Here is a 13587-nt window from a genome sequence, read left to right as displayed (position 1 = left end):
AATAAGCATTCTTTATTTGCAGTTTGCACATTCAGAAACGATTTGCACTGCTCTGGACCTGTGCACTTATTATGTAAGACCAGATTCAAGCTGAAACTCAACACAATGCAATGTGGAGCCTTCCCCAAAACATTAACATTCTTCTTGTTGCTCTCATCCAAAATGTTGACAGCATATTTAGCTCGACTGACGACAGCAGAATTTTGCTTTTGTGTGCAAGACGTTTGTCTTTGCAGGAAAAATACCCAGAACTGTGTAAAGTAATCCAACTGCTCCCTCTCGTGGGCACGGGGCTCTGCTGCACTTTAGAAAGGCACAAAAGGGTATTCGGAAGTCCAAACTCTCACAGATTCTTAGCAGTGCAAGTTCCCCAGACAGCTGTGTGATGCTGCAGGACACAGCTCATGCCTCATGCCCTGGCACTTCTTTCGAGGTCATGGCAGTCAGTGTGACTCATTCCTGACTCTTATGAACATGCAGCCTGAAGAAGAAAGTAAAATCCTACGGCCCTGAGTGATTCAGGTTTTCAAATACCCTTAGGCCACACATTGCTCAAATCCAGACATCATCTCAAGGTAAAAGCTGACCCCTGTCCCATCAGTGTAGCGCCTGTGCCAGGGGCTTCTCTCTGCACCCCATCGTGGGTTCTTCCATGGCTATCCATCCTCCCAGGTAGGACCCAGAGGATTTCCTTCCTCCCAGCTATTTGCAAAACTTGCATCCACAAGAATCAGTCTATGCCTACATTCCTTTTTCTTCACCTACACAGACAGCAAAGACTTCTCCACTGGAGGGGCAGGACTTCTCCATGAGAGGGCCATTTGAGAGAGAGACATCATTTGCAAAGTGTCCCATAAAATGTACCTGTTTTTCTGCTTTTAGACATTCAAAAGCATTTCATTGTATCAGTGACATATAAAACTATGTAAAATCACTGTCACAGATACAGTAGATTGCACTCCAAATGGTTTTTGCACTTTCTAATTTCACAAAAGCCAAACCTTAAACAATTCCTGACCCTCACACACTTACCAGTCTACTCCCACCTGCAACCGCTTTCTCATCTGTTACACTGACCTTACAAATCCTTGGGGTAAGAACAGTCTTTGTTCTACACATATTGTCTACCAAAATGGGGACCTTATTTATGACTATGACTTTTAGACAACACTGCAATCATTACTGTGGTAGATCCTGGTGGCCAACATTAAGAAGGTTTTGGATCCAGTGACTATCCCAAGCCTTATTAAATGGGATGGTTAAACATAAGGAGCAATTAAGTCCCATTAAGTGAATAGTTTCTCGGGCAAAAATAGAAGCTACCATCTAAAGTAATAAATAGTGTATAGAAAGTCCAAACCAAAACCCCATGGGGCTCTGATTACAGAGTGAGTGGTATGGGACTCTTCCCACACAGTGGACATATATTTTGAATAAAGAAAAAGATCAAGTATCAAAAAGGAACAACCATAACCTTGGCTCCAGGAGCACAGAAACAGACATCTCAGAGGCATTGCACTGGCTTGTAGGGGAACACTTGGCATTTACAATAGGGAGAAGAAAACGATTGCCACCGTTCCATGAATTGTTTCATATGTTTTGCTATTCTATGTCCAAAACACACAATAGACTTTCAGAACTTTGGAAAATTAGAGGAGAAAAGAGGGACAGTCACATCAGAGTGGCAATTAGCACAGTAGTTAGATACTCCCTTTGAATGCAAATGTGGGACGGCATGCCCCCTGAGATCTTTAACCAGCAGCCCAAGGGGATCTTTTTTTCCCTTTTGTGAACAGACCAAGCATGACAGAAGCTGGATCTTTCATTGCAAATCCTTGTGCATTACAAGAACTACAACAGCAGAATCACCAGAGTTTGATGTTAGTTCCAGTCTGAGATTCATCAAGGAGTGCATCTAGCAAAGGTTTAGAGTACTGAGCACTGCTGTGAGTTCATGCTATGTAACACATACAAGTTCTCTTATTAGAACACTTTTTGTGTTACCATTTCCTTAGCATTCAAACTTGATGAAGGAGCACTTCAGTCCACAGAGTTCTCCATCTACCTGCAATGACTGTATTTCTTATGTATAATGAAAGTTAAAAAAAGACTACCGTGTTCAGATATGAAACAGTGAATCCTGCTTTATAGGTGCTCAGCAGCAGAATTCATTAACTGCAGCGACCAGGAACCCAGCTCTGCTACAGTGCCTGACAACTGCAGGGTGTTTGCTGACTCTTTGAACTCTTGTACACTACTGCTGTGGAAAATGGCAACTTTAAGCTGAGAACAATAGAAGAGCACAGGTGCTTTGTTTATGCTCACAGAGTATTTGCTTTCAGATGCACATTTGCCAACTAAATGTCAATTCATTGGAAAAGTACTTTGTCTAGGTGCCTTCGAAAATAATTATAGCCATAATGGTAACAATTTACCCTCCTTGCATTCATTAATTACAGGCTGACCACAATGCTTACAAGGCATACAAAGAATACAATATGCTTTATATACACAACTAAGGCTGGAGACACTACGAGCTGGGCTTGTGATATTTAGTTGACCCAATTCAGAGTTATTAATTAACTTAGACATGAGACAAATATGTAGCTGTGTTGCTGAAGAATGCTCAGTACTTGTCAAAATTCAATTTAAAATTACTCCTCTAAAGCTTTGTATATTTCTTACAATGACCTTAAACTGCACTTAAACTGCAAGGTATTGCTCTACTGATGCATGTGGGAAGCAGCCAAATATATACCTCGTTTTTTTCTTTGTTGTATTTCCCTTCCATCATGATTTTGTTTTAAAATGGTACAATTAGAATGGGTGTTTGGGATTTTTCAGCTGGAGTACAAAATTAAATAATAGTTGCCCTGAAGGCCTCACATCAGTTTTAATGCTAGAATTTTTTTTTCATTGTGTGCCTTCTGATTGCATTTCGGTTGGCACCGAAATCCTGAGTCTTAAACAAAATGTTATCTAAGCTGTTGTGTGGAAGAATGGGGATTTAATAAAGGAGTCTGGAGCAAGTCTCCTCCTTCTCCCTTCCTCCCTACCTTCCCAGCCCAGGGCAGGGGTGGCAGGGGCAGCCCTGGTGTGTGCCACTGCCCTCCTTGCAGGTGCAGGATCTGGGATGAGGGATCCACTGTCCACAGCGGGATGGGGGTCAAAGCTCTGGCAGCACCCAGCTTCTCTTCCCTGGCTCTAGGATAAACAAAACTTTCCCTAATCCTTTTGCATCAGCCAAATCGTTCATTTTGAACAGCTGCTAAAGTGCATTTTTGCCCAGGCCCCCTCCAGCATGGACCCAAACAATACTGGGGGGCTTCTCTCCTGTCCTTGCTCACATGCCCTGATGTGCATGACACCTGTCCCAGCCCAGCAGGACACAAACACAGTGACAAACCCTCCCAGCTGCATATCCAAAGTGAAAAATCTGCTTCTTACTTCCCTACCTACATTAATACATTGGAAAAACTGTGTTGGAAAACTCCTGGTCTCTTGCTTTTCCACTCTGCAAAACTTGGATTTTCATGTCCTTAGCACCGTTTTGTCAGTGAGGTCAAACACCAGCACCAGACACCAGCCTCTCCCAGCACCACTGCCAAGGCTGCTCCCCTGGGCAGGAGGGAAGGTGCCAAAAGTGTGTCATTTCAAAAAGTACCTTTCAGCAGGATCCAGCCACATCCATACTGTTTCTCCCAGTGCCCATGGATGGAGTGTGAAAACCTATAAATGCCTACAAACCAGCAATGGAAATCGTAGTGACTGTTCAGGAGCCTCTAACACACACAGAGCAGGAATGATCCCAACAAGCTTTCCAGGTTAATTAATTGAATTACCAGGCTGTCCAAGGGAACAGACAAGCAGCTCTACATGCTCACTGAGGGTTTAGCTAGGTGAATTCCCTCTGCAGGCACCTCTCTTCATACCACCCATGGGGAAGCTGTATTATACCCCTGATTTAGAATACTCAGAGGTAGGTAGGTCATATGGGGAAAGAAAAGTACTATCTCAGCTTGGTGAAGGCTCAGGCAGATACCAGGGAAGTAATGAACTGAGCTGCACTTTCTTTTTTTCAAATAAGTCACAAAAAAATTCAGTGCTGATGCTGATATATTTTCTAGCTTTTTCTTCATTCCTTCAATGCACGTTGAAACTCCATAATTCATAGCTGTCCATGTATTTTCATTCCCTCTTCTGAGTTATTCCTTCTAATCTCAGCACGGCTTCTGGATTTTACTTTGATCATCACTGTGAAGTTTAAATCTTCTTTTCTTGCTTAAATTGGAGCTAGATATCACTGCCCGGTTTTCCCCACAAGAAGACACCAGACTTTAAGAGGTATACACATCCTCAGAATTAAGATAGCATACCTTAGAAAAGCACAGTGCTGTCTGGCCACTGAAAGGCAAATAATAGGGAGCATGAAGAGAGGCTGCCCATTTGCAGATAAGGTACACAGATTTGTAGAAATCTGTCTGAAAATAGGCTCTGCTTTGCAGACAAGCTTAAATACCAAACTCTAGCTATCAGCAGTTTTGTTTTCAAAGAGTGTGTTTTCCTTCAGGCCATGGATCTTTGTTATAAACATGCACTACTGTGCTGCTATGCAGCTTAGTACATGGGATTTTCCAATCACTGTCTACATCTTAATGAAAATGAACCTCACTTTCTGCAAATTCATTTGCAGAAAAAAATACATATAGTTATATCATCTCTTTTTTCTTAAAAGGGAAATCGGTGGTTTTTTTTGCTGTGCTGAAGACTGTTTTAGAGAAGCATGGCAGTGACCTAGAGATGATTTTATGTACATTAGAACTCAGGATGTGAGATGCTGTGCTCTCCAGCAGAGGGACTTCCACAGCCCAGCTTGCTTGCAACACTTTCTTCTTTTGTTGCAGACATGCTCAGTGCACACGAATCCTGTGTGTGACAGGGACGTCTGAGCCCATCGACAGAATGTAATCCTTTGTTACCCTGAGGTGATGTTGTGAAGAATGATAGGATCCCAAGGAAACTGTATCACAGTGATGCCTGTGACTCCAAATCCTGCTTGCTTTACGCAAGTGAACAGTTTTGTTCACTGTGGGGGTCCCCTGACAGGACTGAGCATATACCACTGCAGAGGCAAACACCTGACCATACCTGGTACAGAAGCCTCAGGCACCAACACAGAGGTTCCAGCAATATGGGTGAGCAGTTATTTATTGGGGCATCTGTGGACCATAATGTTTACTGTACTTTATAAGCCTCACATGTGATTAAATTCTACTGTTCTCTATCCACTTAGATGGCTACAAAAGACTGTTTTCATTCCCATATAAAGGCCGAACACAAATGGACTTTTACTAACTCTAATGTTAGTCAGACATTTCTTATCTCTAAGATATAACATGCTGTACTTTCTAGAGTATTTTCCATTCCCTGTAAGCTTTCTGTGAACACCGGGGAATCTTTATAGAATGACAGAATCACTTGGTTATAAAATGCCTTAAGATAATGAAGTCCAACCATTAACACAGCACTGCCAAGTCCACCACTAAACCATGTCCCCTGCCACATCTACAACATCTGTTAAATACCTCCAGGGATGGTAGGGGGGACTCAACCACTTCTCTGGGTAGCCTGTTCCATTGCTTGACAACTCTTTCTGTGAAGAAATTTTTCCTAATATAAACACACTCTATCCTAATATGTGTGTCTAAGAGGTATGGCAGTTCACTGACCATTTCCCCTTGGATTATGGGGGCTTCATCCTGCTCCCTGTCCCTGCCTTCCAGCTCAGGGTGCTCGTACCCAGAAAACAGCTGGTCTTACTATTGAACGCTGAGGCAAAGAAAGCATTAAGTACCTCAGCCTTTTCATCATCCTTTGTCACTATGATTCCTTCCACAGCCAATAAAGGATGGAGATTCTTCTTAGCCTTTCTTTTGTTTCCAATGTATTTACAGAAACATTTTTTATTGTCTTTTATGGCAGCCAACAGATTAAGTTTTAGTTGGGCTTTGGCCCTTCTGATTTTTCCCCTGCATAACCTCATGACACCCTTCTCCTCCTGAGTTGCCTGTCTCTTCTTTCAAACTTCATAAACTCTCCTATTTTCCTGAATTCCAGCTAAACCTCTGTTCAGATAGGCAGGTCATCTTCCCCACTGGCTCGTCGTTTGGTGCATGAGCATGACCTGCTCCTGCACCTTTAACATTTTCTTCCTTCTTTCCTTTCTTTTCAAGGTAATAGGTGATATCTAGAATGCTTCTCTGCTACTTAAACTCCACTCTTTAGGATACTTATATTAAGAATATTAGGAAATACGGCTATATGCTACTTTTGTAGCTCAAAAGTGTTTCATGCTTCTACCATACTACACTTCCAAGCTCCCCACCTGACTTCCTCTGCTACTTCCTTAATTTCTTAAACTTTGTCCTTTCACAATCAGTGAATTCAGTTCCAAGATAAACTTACGTTTATCTTTCAGTTTAAATTGAGACAATTCAAGATTTCATCCAAGGCTGCTTCCTGCAACCAGTTCTTTCCAAACGCTCTCCCCATTTCCCAGAACTAAGGACAGAATGGCAGGCTCTCTATCTGGCTCAGCATGTTGGTAACTGTTCTCTGATACTACCTACAGAATTTTTAAAGTATTGTCCATTAGAGACCAGCTACATAATTCTTCTCTGATCATAAGCCCTTTCTTTTTATTTATAAGTGATCCCTCTAATGCTTACCATCAATACACCATAAATAAGTTCTGTGAATACTCACTGGTTACTCCTCACAATTCCTACACCAATAAGCAAACAAGAAATAAGAAAATAAGGCATAGGGGATTTAATGTCAATAGTTACATAGTTAGTCAATATTTGATTGGAATATAATATAGGTTTCCTTAGATCAAATCTATTTTAGTTACTAAACATCCTCATCACTTCTTTGAATTATTGTTTTAAAAACAATGGGCTTTGAGAATTCAGTTCCAAAACGTTTTCCCCAAATTAAACATTCTGAAAACCATCAGTTTGGTATCCAAGAAGATTTGAGAAAACCAATTCACAGTCATCTGCCCTTCCCAGATCTTGAATCCCTGTATGAATGTCAGCTGCATCCATTTGATCGACAAAGAGGTGGATAACACAATGCATCCTTTTACTCTTTACAATGTGGTTAAGGAAACCAGTATCGATACAATCAATAGCCAGAGCACACGAAAATAGATACCCTGTATGCCACAATCTGTCAGATTGAGGATGGGCTAACAACCCAGCCATTTGAAACCCATTTCACCCGTCACAGATTATTTGCTCATTAAGATGGAATAGGTGTTGAAAGAGCACAATCAAAGTAATGTTTTTATCTGCCCTGGAGATATTCGGACTTCTACCATTCCACTGAAATCAAGGTTAAATCAACACCTTTAAAAATGATGTTATCATAACAAATGGCAACATAATAGATGGACTGTAAGATATTGTCAGCTTGAAGGGAAGACTTAAGGAGAGAAAGTTTGCACTAGTTTTTCTTGTTTTTCACGAAGTCATGACCATACCATACATTATTCAATTAACAAGATCACCCTCCTACAGTCACTTGAAAATTCCTCTTATCATCTTTGTTCCTTTCTTCTGTATGAATTGAGGTGGACTTTCCCTCCACAGCTTCAGTGAACTCTGGCCGCAGCTTCTAAGAGGCTCATTATCTCTTCTATCACATCAGCTTCTGCTTTCAAGGCTTATTGTTTAGTTCTTAGTACAAATGAGAGATTGAAATCCCTTCAAAACACCCAAGGTGCCTTTCCCACTGAGTAAACAGCAAAGCATCATCTCTGCTGTAAGACCCATTTAATCAAAAATATATACTACATGAACACTGGGACACTGAAAACCTTTGGAAGTGCAATTACCCTAATTTCTTCCTTAGATGAAGGAACACTTGACGTGTTATTTAAATGGGCCGTCACTTTGAATCTCCATTATGGATTTGATTTGCTTATGTACAATATGCTTTAGAAACGTGCATGGTTCTGTCAGGCTTCGTGTCCGGCAGGGCTCAGAAGTAATACAATAGCATCAGTTCATACAGGTTACAGAATGGTAACCTCTATGGACTAGGCTGGCCAAATATTACCTTCCTAACAAGTAGCTGGCTGTCTGGAGTGAGTAAATCAACCTTACTCTTATGGTCTTTACTTTGGCCAAGTTGCTTATAGAAGCAACTCGCCCAGCTACAAACAATGCAAATATGTGATTATTGCAAAGCCGTCCTCAGGGAGTTTCCCACTCAAACCTCACAGACGTTCAATAGGATTTTGGGGACTAATTCCCTGAAAACTTGCCATCTAAATAAGAGTGCCTGTGTGTGTGCATATACATATATGCATGTGCACATAAATACATATATGTTTGTGTGTCCTTGTGCACACATACACCCCCCACGTACGCAGTGATGTGAGGGCCTGCACACACGAGTGACGTGATACCAGAGTGCTTTGACAGAAGGCATTCACATTACGTTTAAGTGAAACCTCTTCTCTCAATTGCTACTCTCAGTTAGTTCTGTCAAACTAATAATACAGGTCTGTGCAACAAAATGTTACAATATCAGTATTAGCATATAAAATAAAGGTAAGTATAGGTTTCCCGTGTCTTTATTTCTTTTCCATTTTCTCTCTATTGGAGAAACTTGCCAAACCCAAACATTTCTATTTCTTTCTGTGTGGTAGTTTTGTTTCTGATGAGGAAAAAAAAAGTATCTCTGTTTAAGATAAAAGGAGATGTTGCCCCTTTGATTAGTTTTTCTGATTCCTAACAATATACAATAAATATAACTACAGTGGACTATTTAATAGTCCTGTAAGCATTACATGGTCTATAGCTGAAGAGAGGCTAGCTGCCTTAACTAAACAAAATCACTTGCTGTAAGAGCAGTTTTCAGGACAGTGATAAATCACAGTGTAATACAATCATGCATTAAGCTCCAACCAAATGTGAGACTGGCACAAATATTAAAGTATAACTGAGCAGAAGTCAAGTATGTACAAGTCATTGACAAACATTGGTGTAAGTGCTCTAGACAAGACATTTAAAAGAAATTTACATAAAAACATAAATTAAATTTATCAAAGTTTGATAAATTTCAAGACAGTAAAAAAGTACAGAAAACATGAAAAAATAAAAAGCCCAGACAGTTCATACAGTACAGTTTTACTACATTTATATTACAGAATGAAGACAGAAAAAGATATAAGGAATTAAGAGCAAAGAAAATTCTGCTGGCTGTGGCCAGTGGAATTCCATTGCCAATGGGAGATGCGCACACACAGATGCACGCACAAGCACAGAAAATAAAGACAAAAACCCAAAAAAATCATTTACTGTAACAAATGACAGACACAGAGGTGAGAAACATTTGGCATGTTGCAGCACATGGAGTCATTCACGATTGGCTAACGATGGTACCTGGCTCGGCTGAAGGTCACTGGGTTGCCTGAGCGGTGTCACGGAGGGAGGAGGCACACCTGATGTGGATGCAGACCGACCTAATCTGCAGCTTGCTTTAGACTCTGGAAAGGAAGAGAGTAGAAACACCAGTGAACGGGAGGTGGGTTACTGCTGCAGTAAACTGAAACACGCCGGATCCAGGATTCCCTTGAAATGGAGAATCCAGGCTTGGTTACTAGTTAAAATCTCAGGCATTTGACTGAATCATGAACAGAAGTTGAGATCAGAAGAAGAGGGATTAAGACAGAACCCATTCCATGTCCTGGCCTCTCTGCTCTAGCATCTCTGAAGCTGAAGTATAGAGCATAAACCAGTAGACAGACAGGAAGAACGTAAAAGAAGCATTCTTGTTGCCTCACCCCCAGTGCCTTTTCTACCCCTCTTATAATACAGCAGCGATTAAGGGAGTTACAGTGGCTTCTGGTTTCATGGACATGGCAGCCCAAAGACTGACTGTGTTGAGGGAAAGCATGAAATGCCAGAAAATGAAAGAGGCAGTGTATGAAGTGTTGAGGATACTGTCACACTTGGGGATTTGGAACGACACCAAAAATACTTAGAAATCTGATGTCAGCGGCAGTAAGTTGAGAGACATAATGTAGGAAGAATGGAGACAAATCAAAACACCAGTAGTGGCAAAGTCAGTTACCCAGAATGAAGGTGATAACAGAAGCAGAGGTTACCTTGAGAGAAAACTCCATTTCAGAGAAGAACTGCACAGAAATTACACAGTTATTTAATTTTCCTTCTGCTGTTCTGCATGAAGGCATTTCTAAGAAGGTTCCCCATTGATTTCCAACGCAGGTTATTATTGTACATGCTGACATGAGGTGACCATGCAGCTCAGGAGGCCTAGATGGAGGTTTTTTATCTAAACCATGCTGACACCCATGTGCTACCCCAGCGTTCAACACCCCACAACTGTCTTTTCCTGAGAAAAGGGTCTGCCTGTGTCTGCCCAAGAAATTTTTTTGTCCCCGCCTTTCCTTTATATGGTTGAGGAAACACCTCTCAACCCATGACTTGGCTCGGAACAATGTGTTTATTCTCCTCATGTTTCATAAACCTTCCTCCCAACCCTGCACCTGTTTTTTCTATTCAGTGGGCAAACACTGAGACCAAGAACATTTACACTCTCCAGACACACTTTGTACAATAACAGACTCTCACTTTTAGCATTGATAGTATTGCTTTACCATGAACAACAAGTAATTATAATATCATACCTCATTAGAATTTAAAGAATTTTTAATTTTTTAAGTAAGGTTCAAAGAATTCCTCCTATTCAATTTCATGTTTTCAAGAACAGAGGAAGGACCTATGCCTTGTGCAATCCTGGTTTAGCAAATTTGTCTCCGAAGCACATATTTTCTCACGTCTTTTTCTTATGTCTGTCTGAAATTTCTCCTGCCTTGCCTATGTTTGTTCACACTAATTTCTCTATTTCCTTTGTGGATCTCCAGTATCATCAGTAGCCACTGGCTGGGCCATTGTTTGAAAGGAAGAAGATGTCTATCACCAGCACACCTTAAGGTCACTTGGCACACCTTGGAAACTTAAGGACATCTGGCACATTACGCCACATACCAGCAACATGCTGAAAGGGGTTCTTCCAATCTCACCCATAATTTCTCATTGTCACCTTAAATGCTTATTTTCCTCAGACATTTCAGAATTCAACGGGGTGTGGAGAAGAGCTATCCACTTATGCCAGAGCACTTAGACCAATGAAAACATCTGTATGGGTGAATATTCATCAACTAAATATTAATAGGTTGGTTACCATCCAGCTGGCTGAGCAGCAAAAATATTTATGCTGTTCGACGAATGCATTATTCAATCCACTCACTCCTAGTCAGTCTGTAAACATCCCACGAGTCAACACAGCAATAGGCACAGAAAGGAGCAGACTGGTCTCGTCTGTAACCTTGCCTTTTGTACATAATCTGTTGGTTTGCTTTTTTTGGACTTGGGCAGTTACTCTGAAGGTTGATTAGAGTTGTTTTTGTTCTGATTTCACACTGTCTGGGTGCCAGATTTCTGACCGTTCTTTTCAGTAACATATATTAAAAAAAATGGATCTCATTATTATATCTCATCTCTCATCTCCTGGAATTTTGCTGAGGTTTCAGGGAGGACAAGAATTGGGTCTTTTTTCAGTTGTTTTTCTGTACTGCAAAATAGAGATTCTTTTTCTGCTGTGACAAGCAGAATCAGACACCTAGCACATAAAAAACTCCAAGGCACTGTCTGCCTATGCTTCTGAATTATTTTCTTTGCTTTAGGAAAGCAGGGAGAAATGTCATAATTTCCAATTTGGACCTATGTGCAACAACAAGAGATTACCATTTTCTTGCCAAAGAGACTCCTTTCATCTGGCATCAAAGAAATAAAACCTATCACACACAGATGAAGCATAACTTCCTTTATCTCCCTCTAATATATGTTATAGTATTAAGGAAACTATTGTGATTTCCATGGTGACTCTCACCAAAAGGTGTTTCAGAGGTGGCTTCATCTAGTTTTTATTTTTTTTTTTTTTAAAGTTCAGAAGTTGGGTAGTCGGAGGAATTTTTTTAATATCAATATTGGCAATATTTTTAGACCAAAGAAATACTACATTCTACTGTAGTTAGTGGTCTGAGAAACATCTTCACACTGCACACTACTGGGGGGAAAAAAACCCCATACGTAAATTGCTGCATAAGTGATGCAACACAACTCACTGCTCTGTATTCTGCAGCATGTTATTTTTCAGCTATGGGCAGCCGTTTACTGTACTGGGGCTACCTGGGTTTTGATCACTTCTAAGTAATGGTCACTTCAAATAAATACTTCTGCTTCGGGCTATCTAAAAACTAGCAACAATTCTTCTTACATACATAAGTCCACCATCCCATCATGGCCTGTATCTTTATCTCTTGGTTTTCATGTCTTCAATGGTCATTTCAGTTTGTCTGCAAGGCCTGAATATTGACACCAATTCTGAGTCTGGAATGAAAATAGGTTTTCCTATTTACTGTTGAGAATCTTAAAGGAAGAACAGCTACTGCCAACAAATCTCAGGATGGTTTCTAGTGTTTAATTCATGTTTATCTCTTGTGAATGATATTGAGACAGCTCGGTATTAACATCTTAAATGAGTAGTCTTGAGAAGTCCTCTTTGTGACAATAATTCCTGGTGTGAAGCTGAGTTCTATCAGCAATCCTGATAAGCACATAGGGAAGGATCTGTAAATATCTGTCCAAAAGGGGACCCATTTGCTCAGGGTCCATGGAAACTCAAGTTAAAATCCACCTAGCTCCATCCTGATAAAGTTAGCATGGCACCCTGTCTCTGCACTGAGCTTCACTGTGTACATGGGTCCTCTCTTTCTAATGAAACCTACCTGAAAGGGAGCTCCAGGGACTCCACTCCAAACACTGGACCCTCTCTGCATCCACAGCCAGGGGCCTCTAACACTGCTGTAAGCAACTCCAACGCAGACAAGGGCTGACAGCCTAGTGCCAAGCCAGGGAGCTCACAGGAACATGTCTAAGTGCTTCTGGGGAGTGTGGCCAGGGGATGTAGGGCGTGTGAGCATCCCTTAGAGATTTCCCTTGCAGTCAATGGGCAGCATGAAGTTTGAATTCAGAAGATTGCTGGGGGTAGCCAAGAAGCTGCAAAATGTTACATTATGCACAGAAATGCCCATCAAATTCAGTTGCTATATTTGACTGATGGAACTTTGGTGGTATTATTGTGCACAACTTCAAGTGACGCATCTCTCACGCTGTGACACAATAGGAAAAATGCACTGTTCACCTCTGGGAGCCAGGTGCAGAGGCAGTGGAGTGTCAGTAGAGGATGGTGGGCTACTGTGCCTCAGTCTCCTATTATGTCACTCACAGTAGCCACAACACTCCCGAGGTGCCAGTGGCTGGGACCACAGGAACCTCACGTGAGGCAACTCCACACATGTAGTCAGTGCAGTGGGACGAGCTTTACTGCACTCTCATGTTTAAACTGAGTCCCAGCAGTGCCTGTAGGATTACACATGGACATAAGCAAGCGGACACCTCCAAAGGGCAGAATTAAGGATGAGAATTT

The 13587-nt window shown here is 41.2% G+C and overlaps 1 protein-coding gene across 4 annotated transcripts in view; it reads right to left on the bottom strand.

Annotated features, from left to right (window-relative positions):
* Positions 1 to 13587, bottom strand: part of NYAP2 (neuronal tyrosine-phosphorylated phosphoinositide-3-kinase adaptor 2) — a 135203-nt gene that overhangs the window by 18419 nt on the left and 103197 nt on the right. For all 4 annotated transcript variants that reach the window (XM_017822416.1, XM_017822418.1, XM_017822417.1 and 1 more), the window contains one exon: positions 9456 to 9559. In XM_017822416.1, the coding sequence (XP_017677905.1) occupies positions 9456 to 9559 (104 nt within the window). The remainder of the gene's footprint in view (positions 1 to 9455; positions 9560 to 13587) is intronic.

The sequence above is a fragment of the Lepidothrix coronata genome, unplaced genomic scaffold, assembly GCF_001604755.1.
Source record: "Lepidothrix coronata isolate B3197 unplaced genomic scaffold, Lepidothrix_coronata-1.0 Scaffold97, whole genome shotgun sequence".
Classification (NCBI taxonomy): domain Eukaryota; kingdom Metazoa; phylum Chordata; class Aves; order Passeriformes; family Pipridae; genus Lepidothrix; species Lepidothrix coronata.
This window is presented reverse-complemented; position numbering and strand designations above follow the sequence as displayed.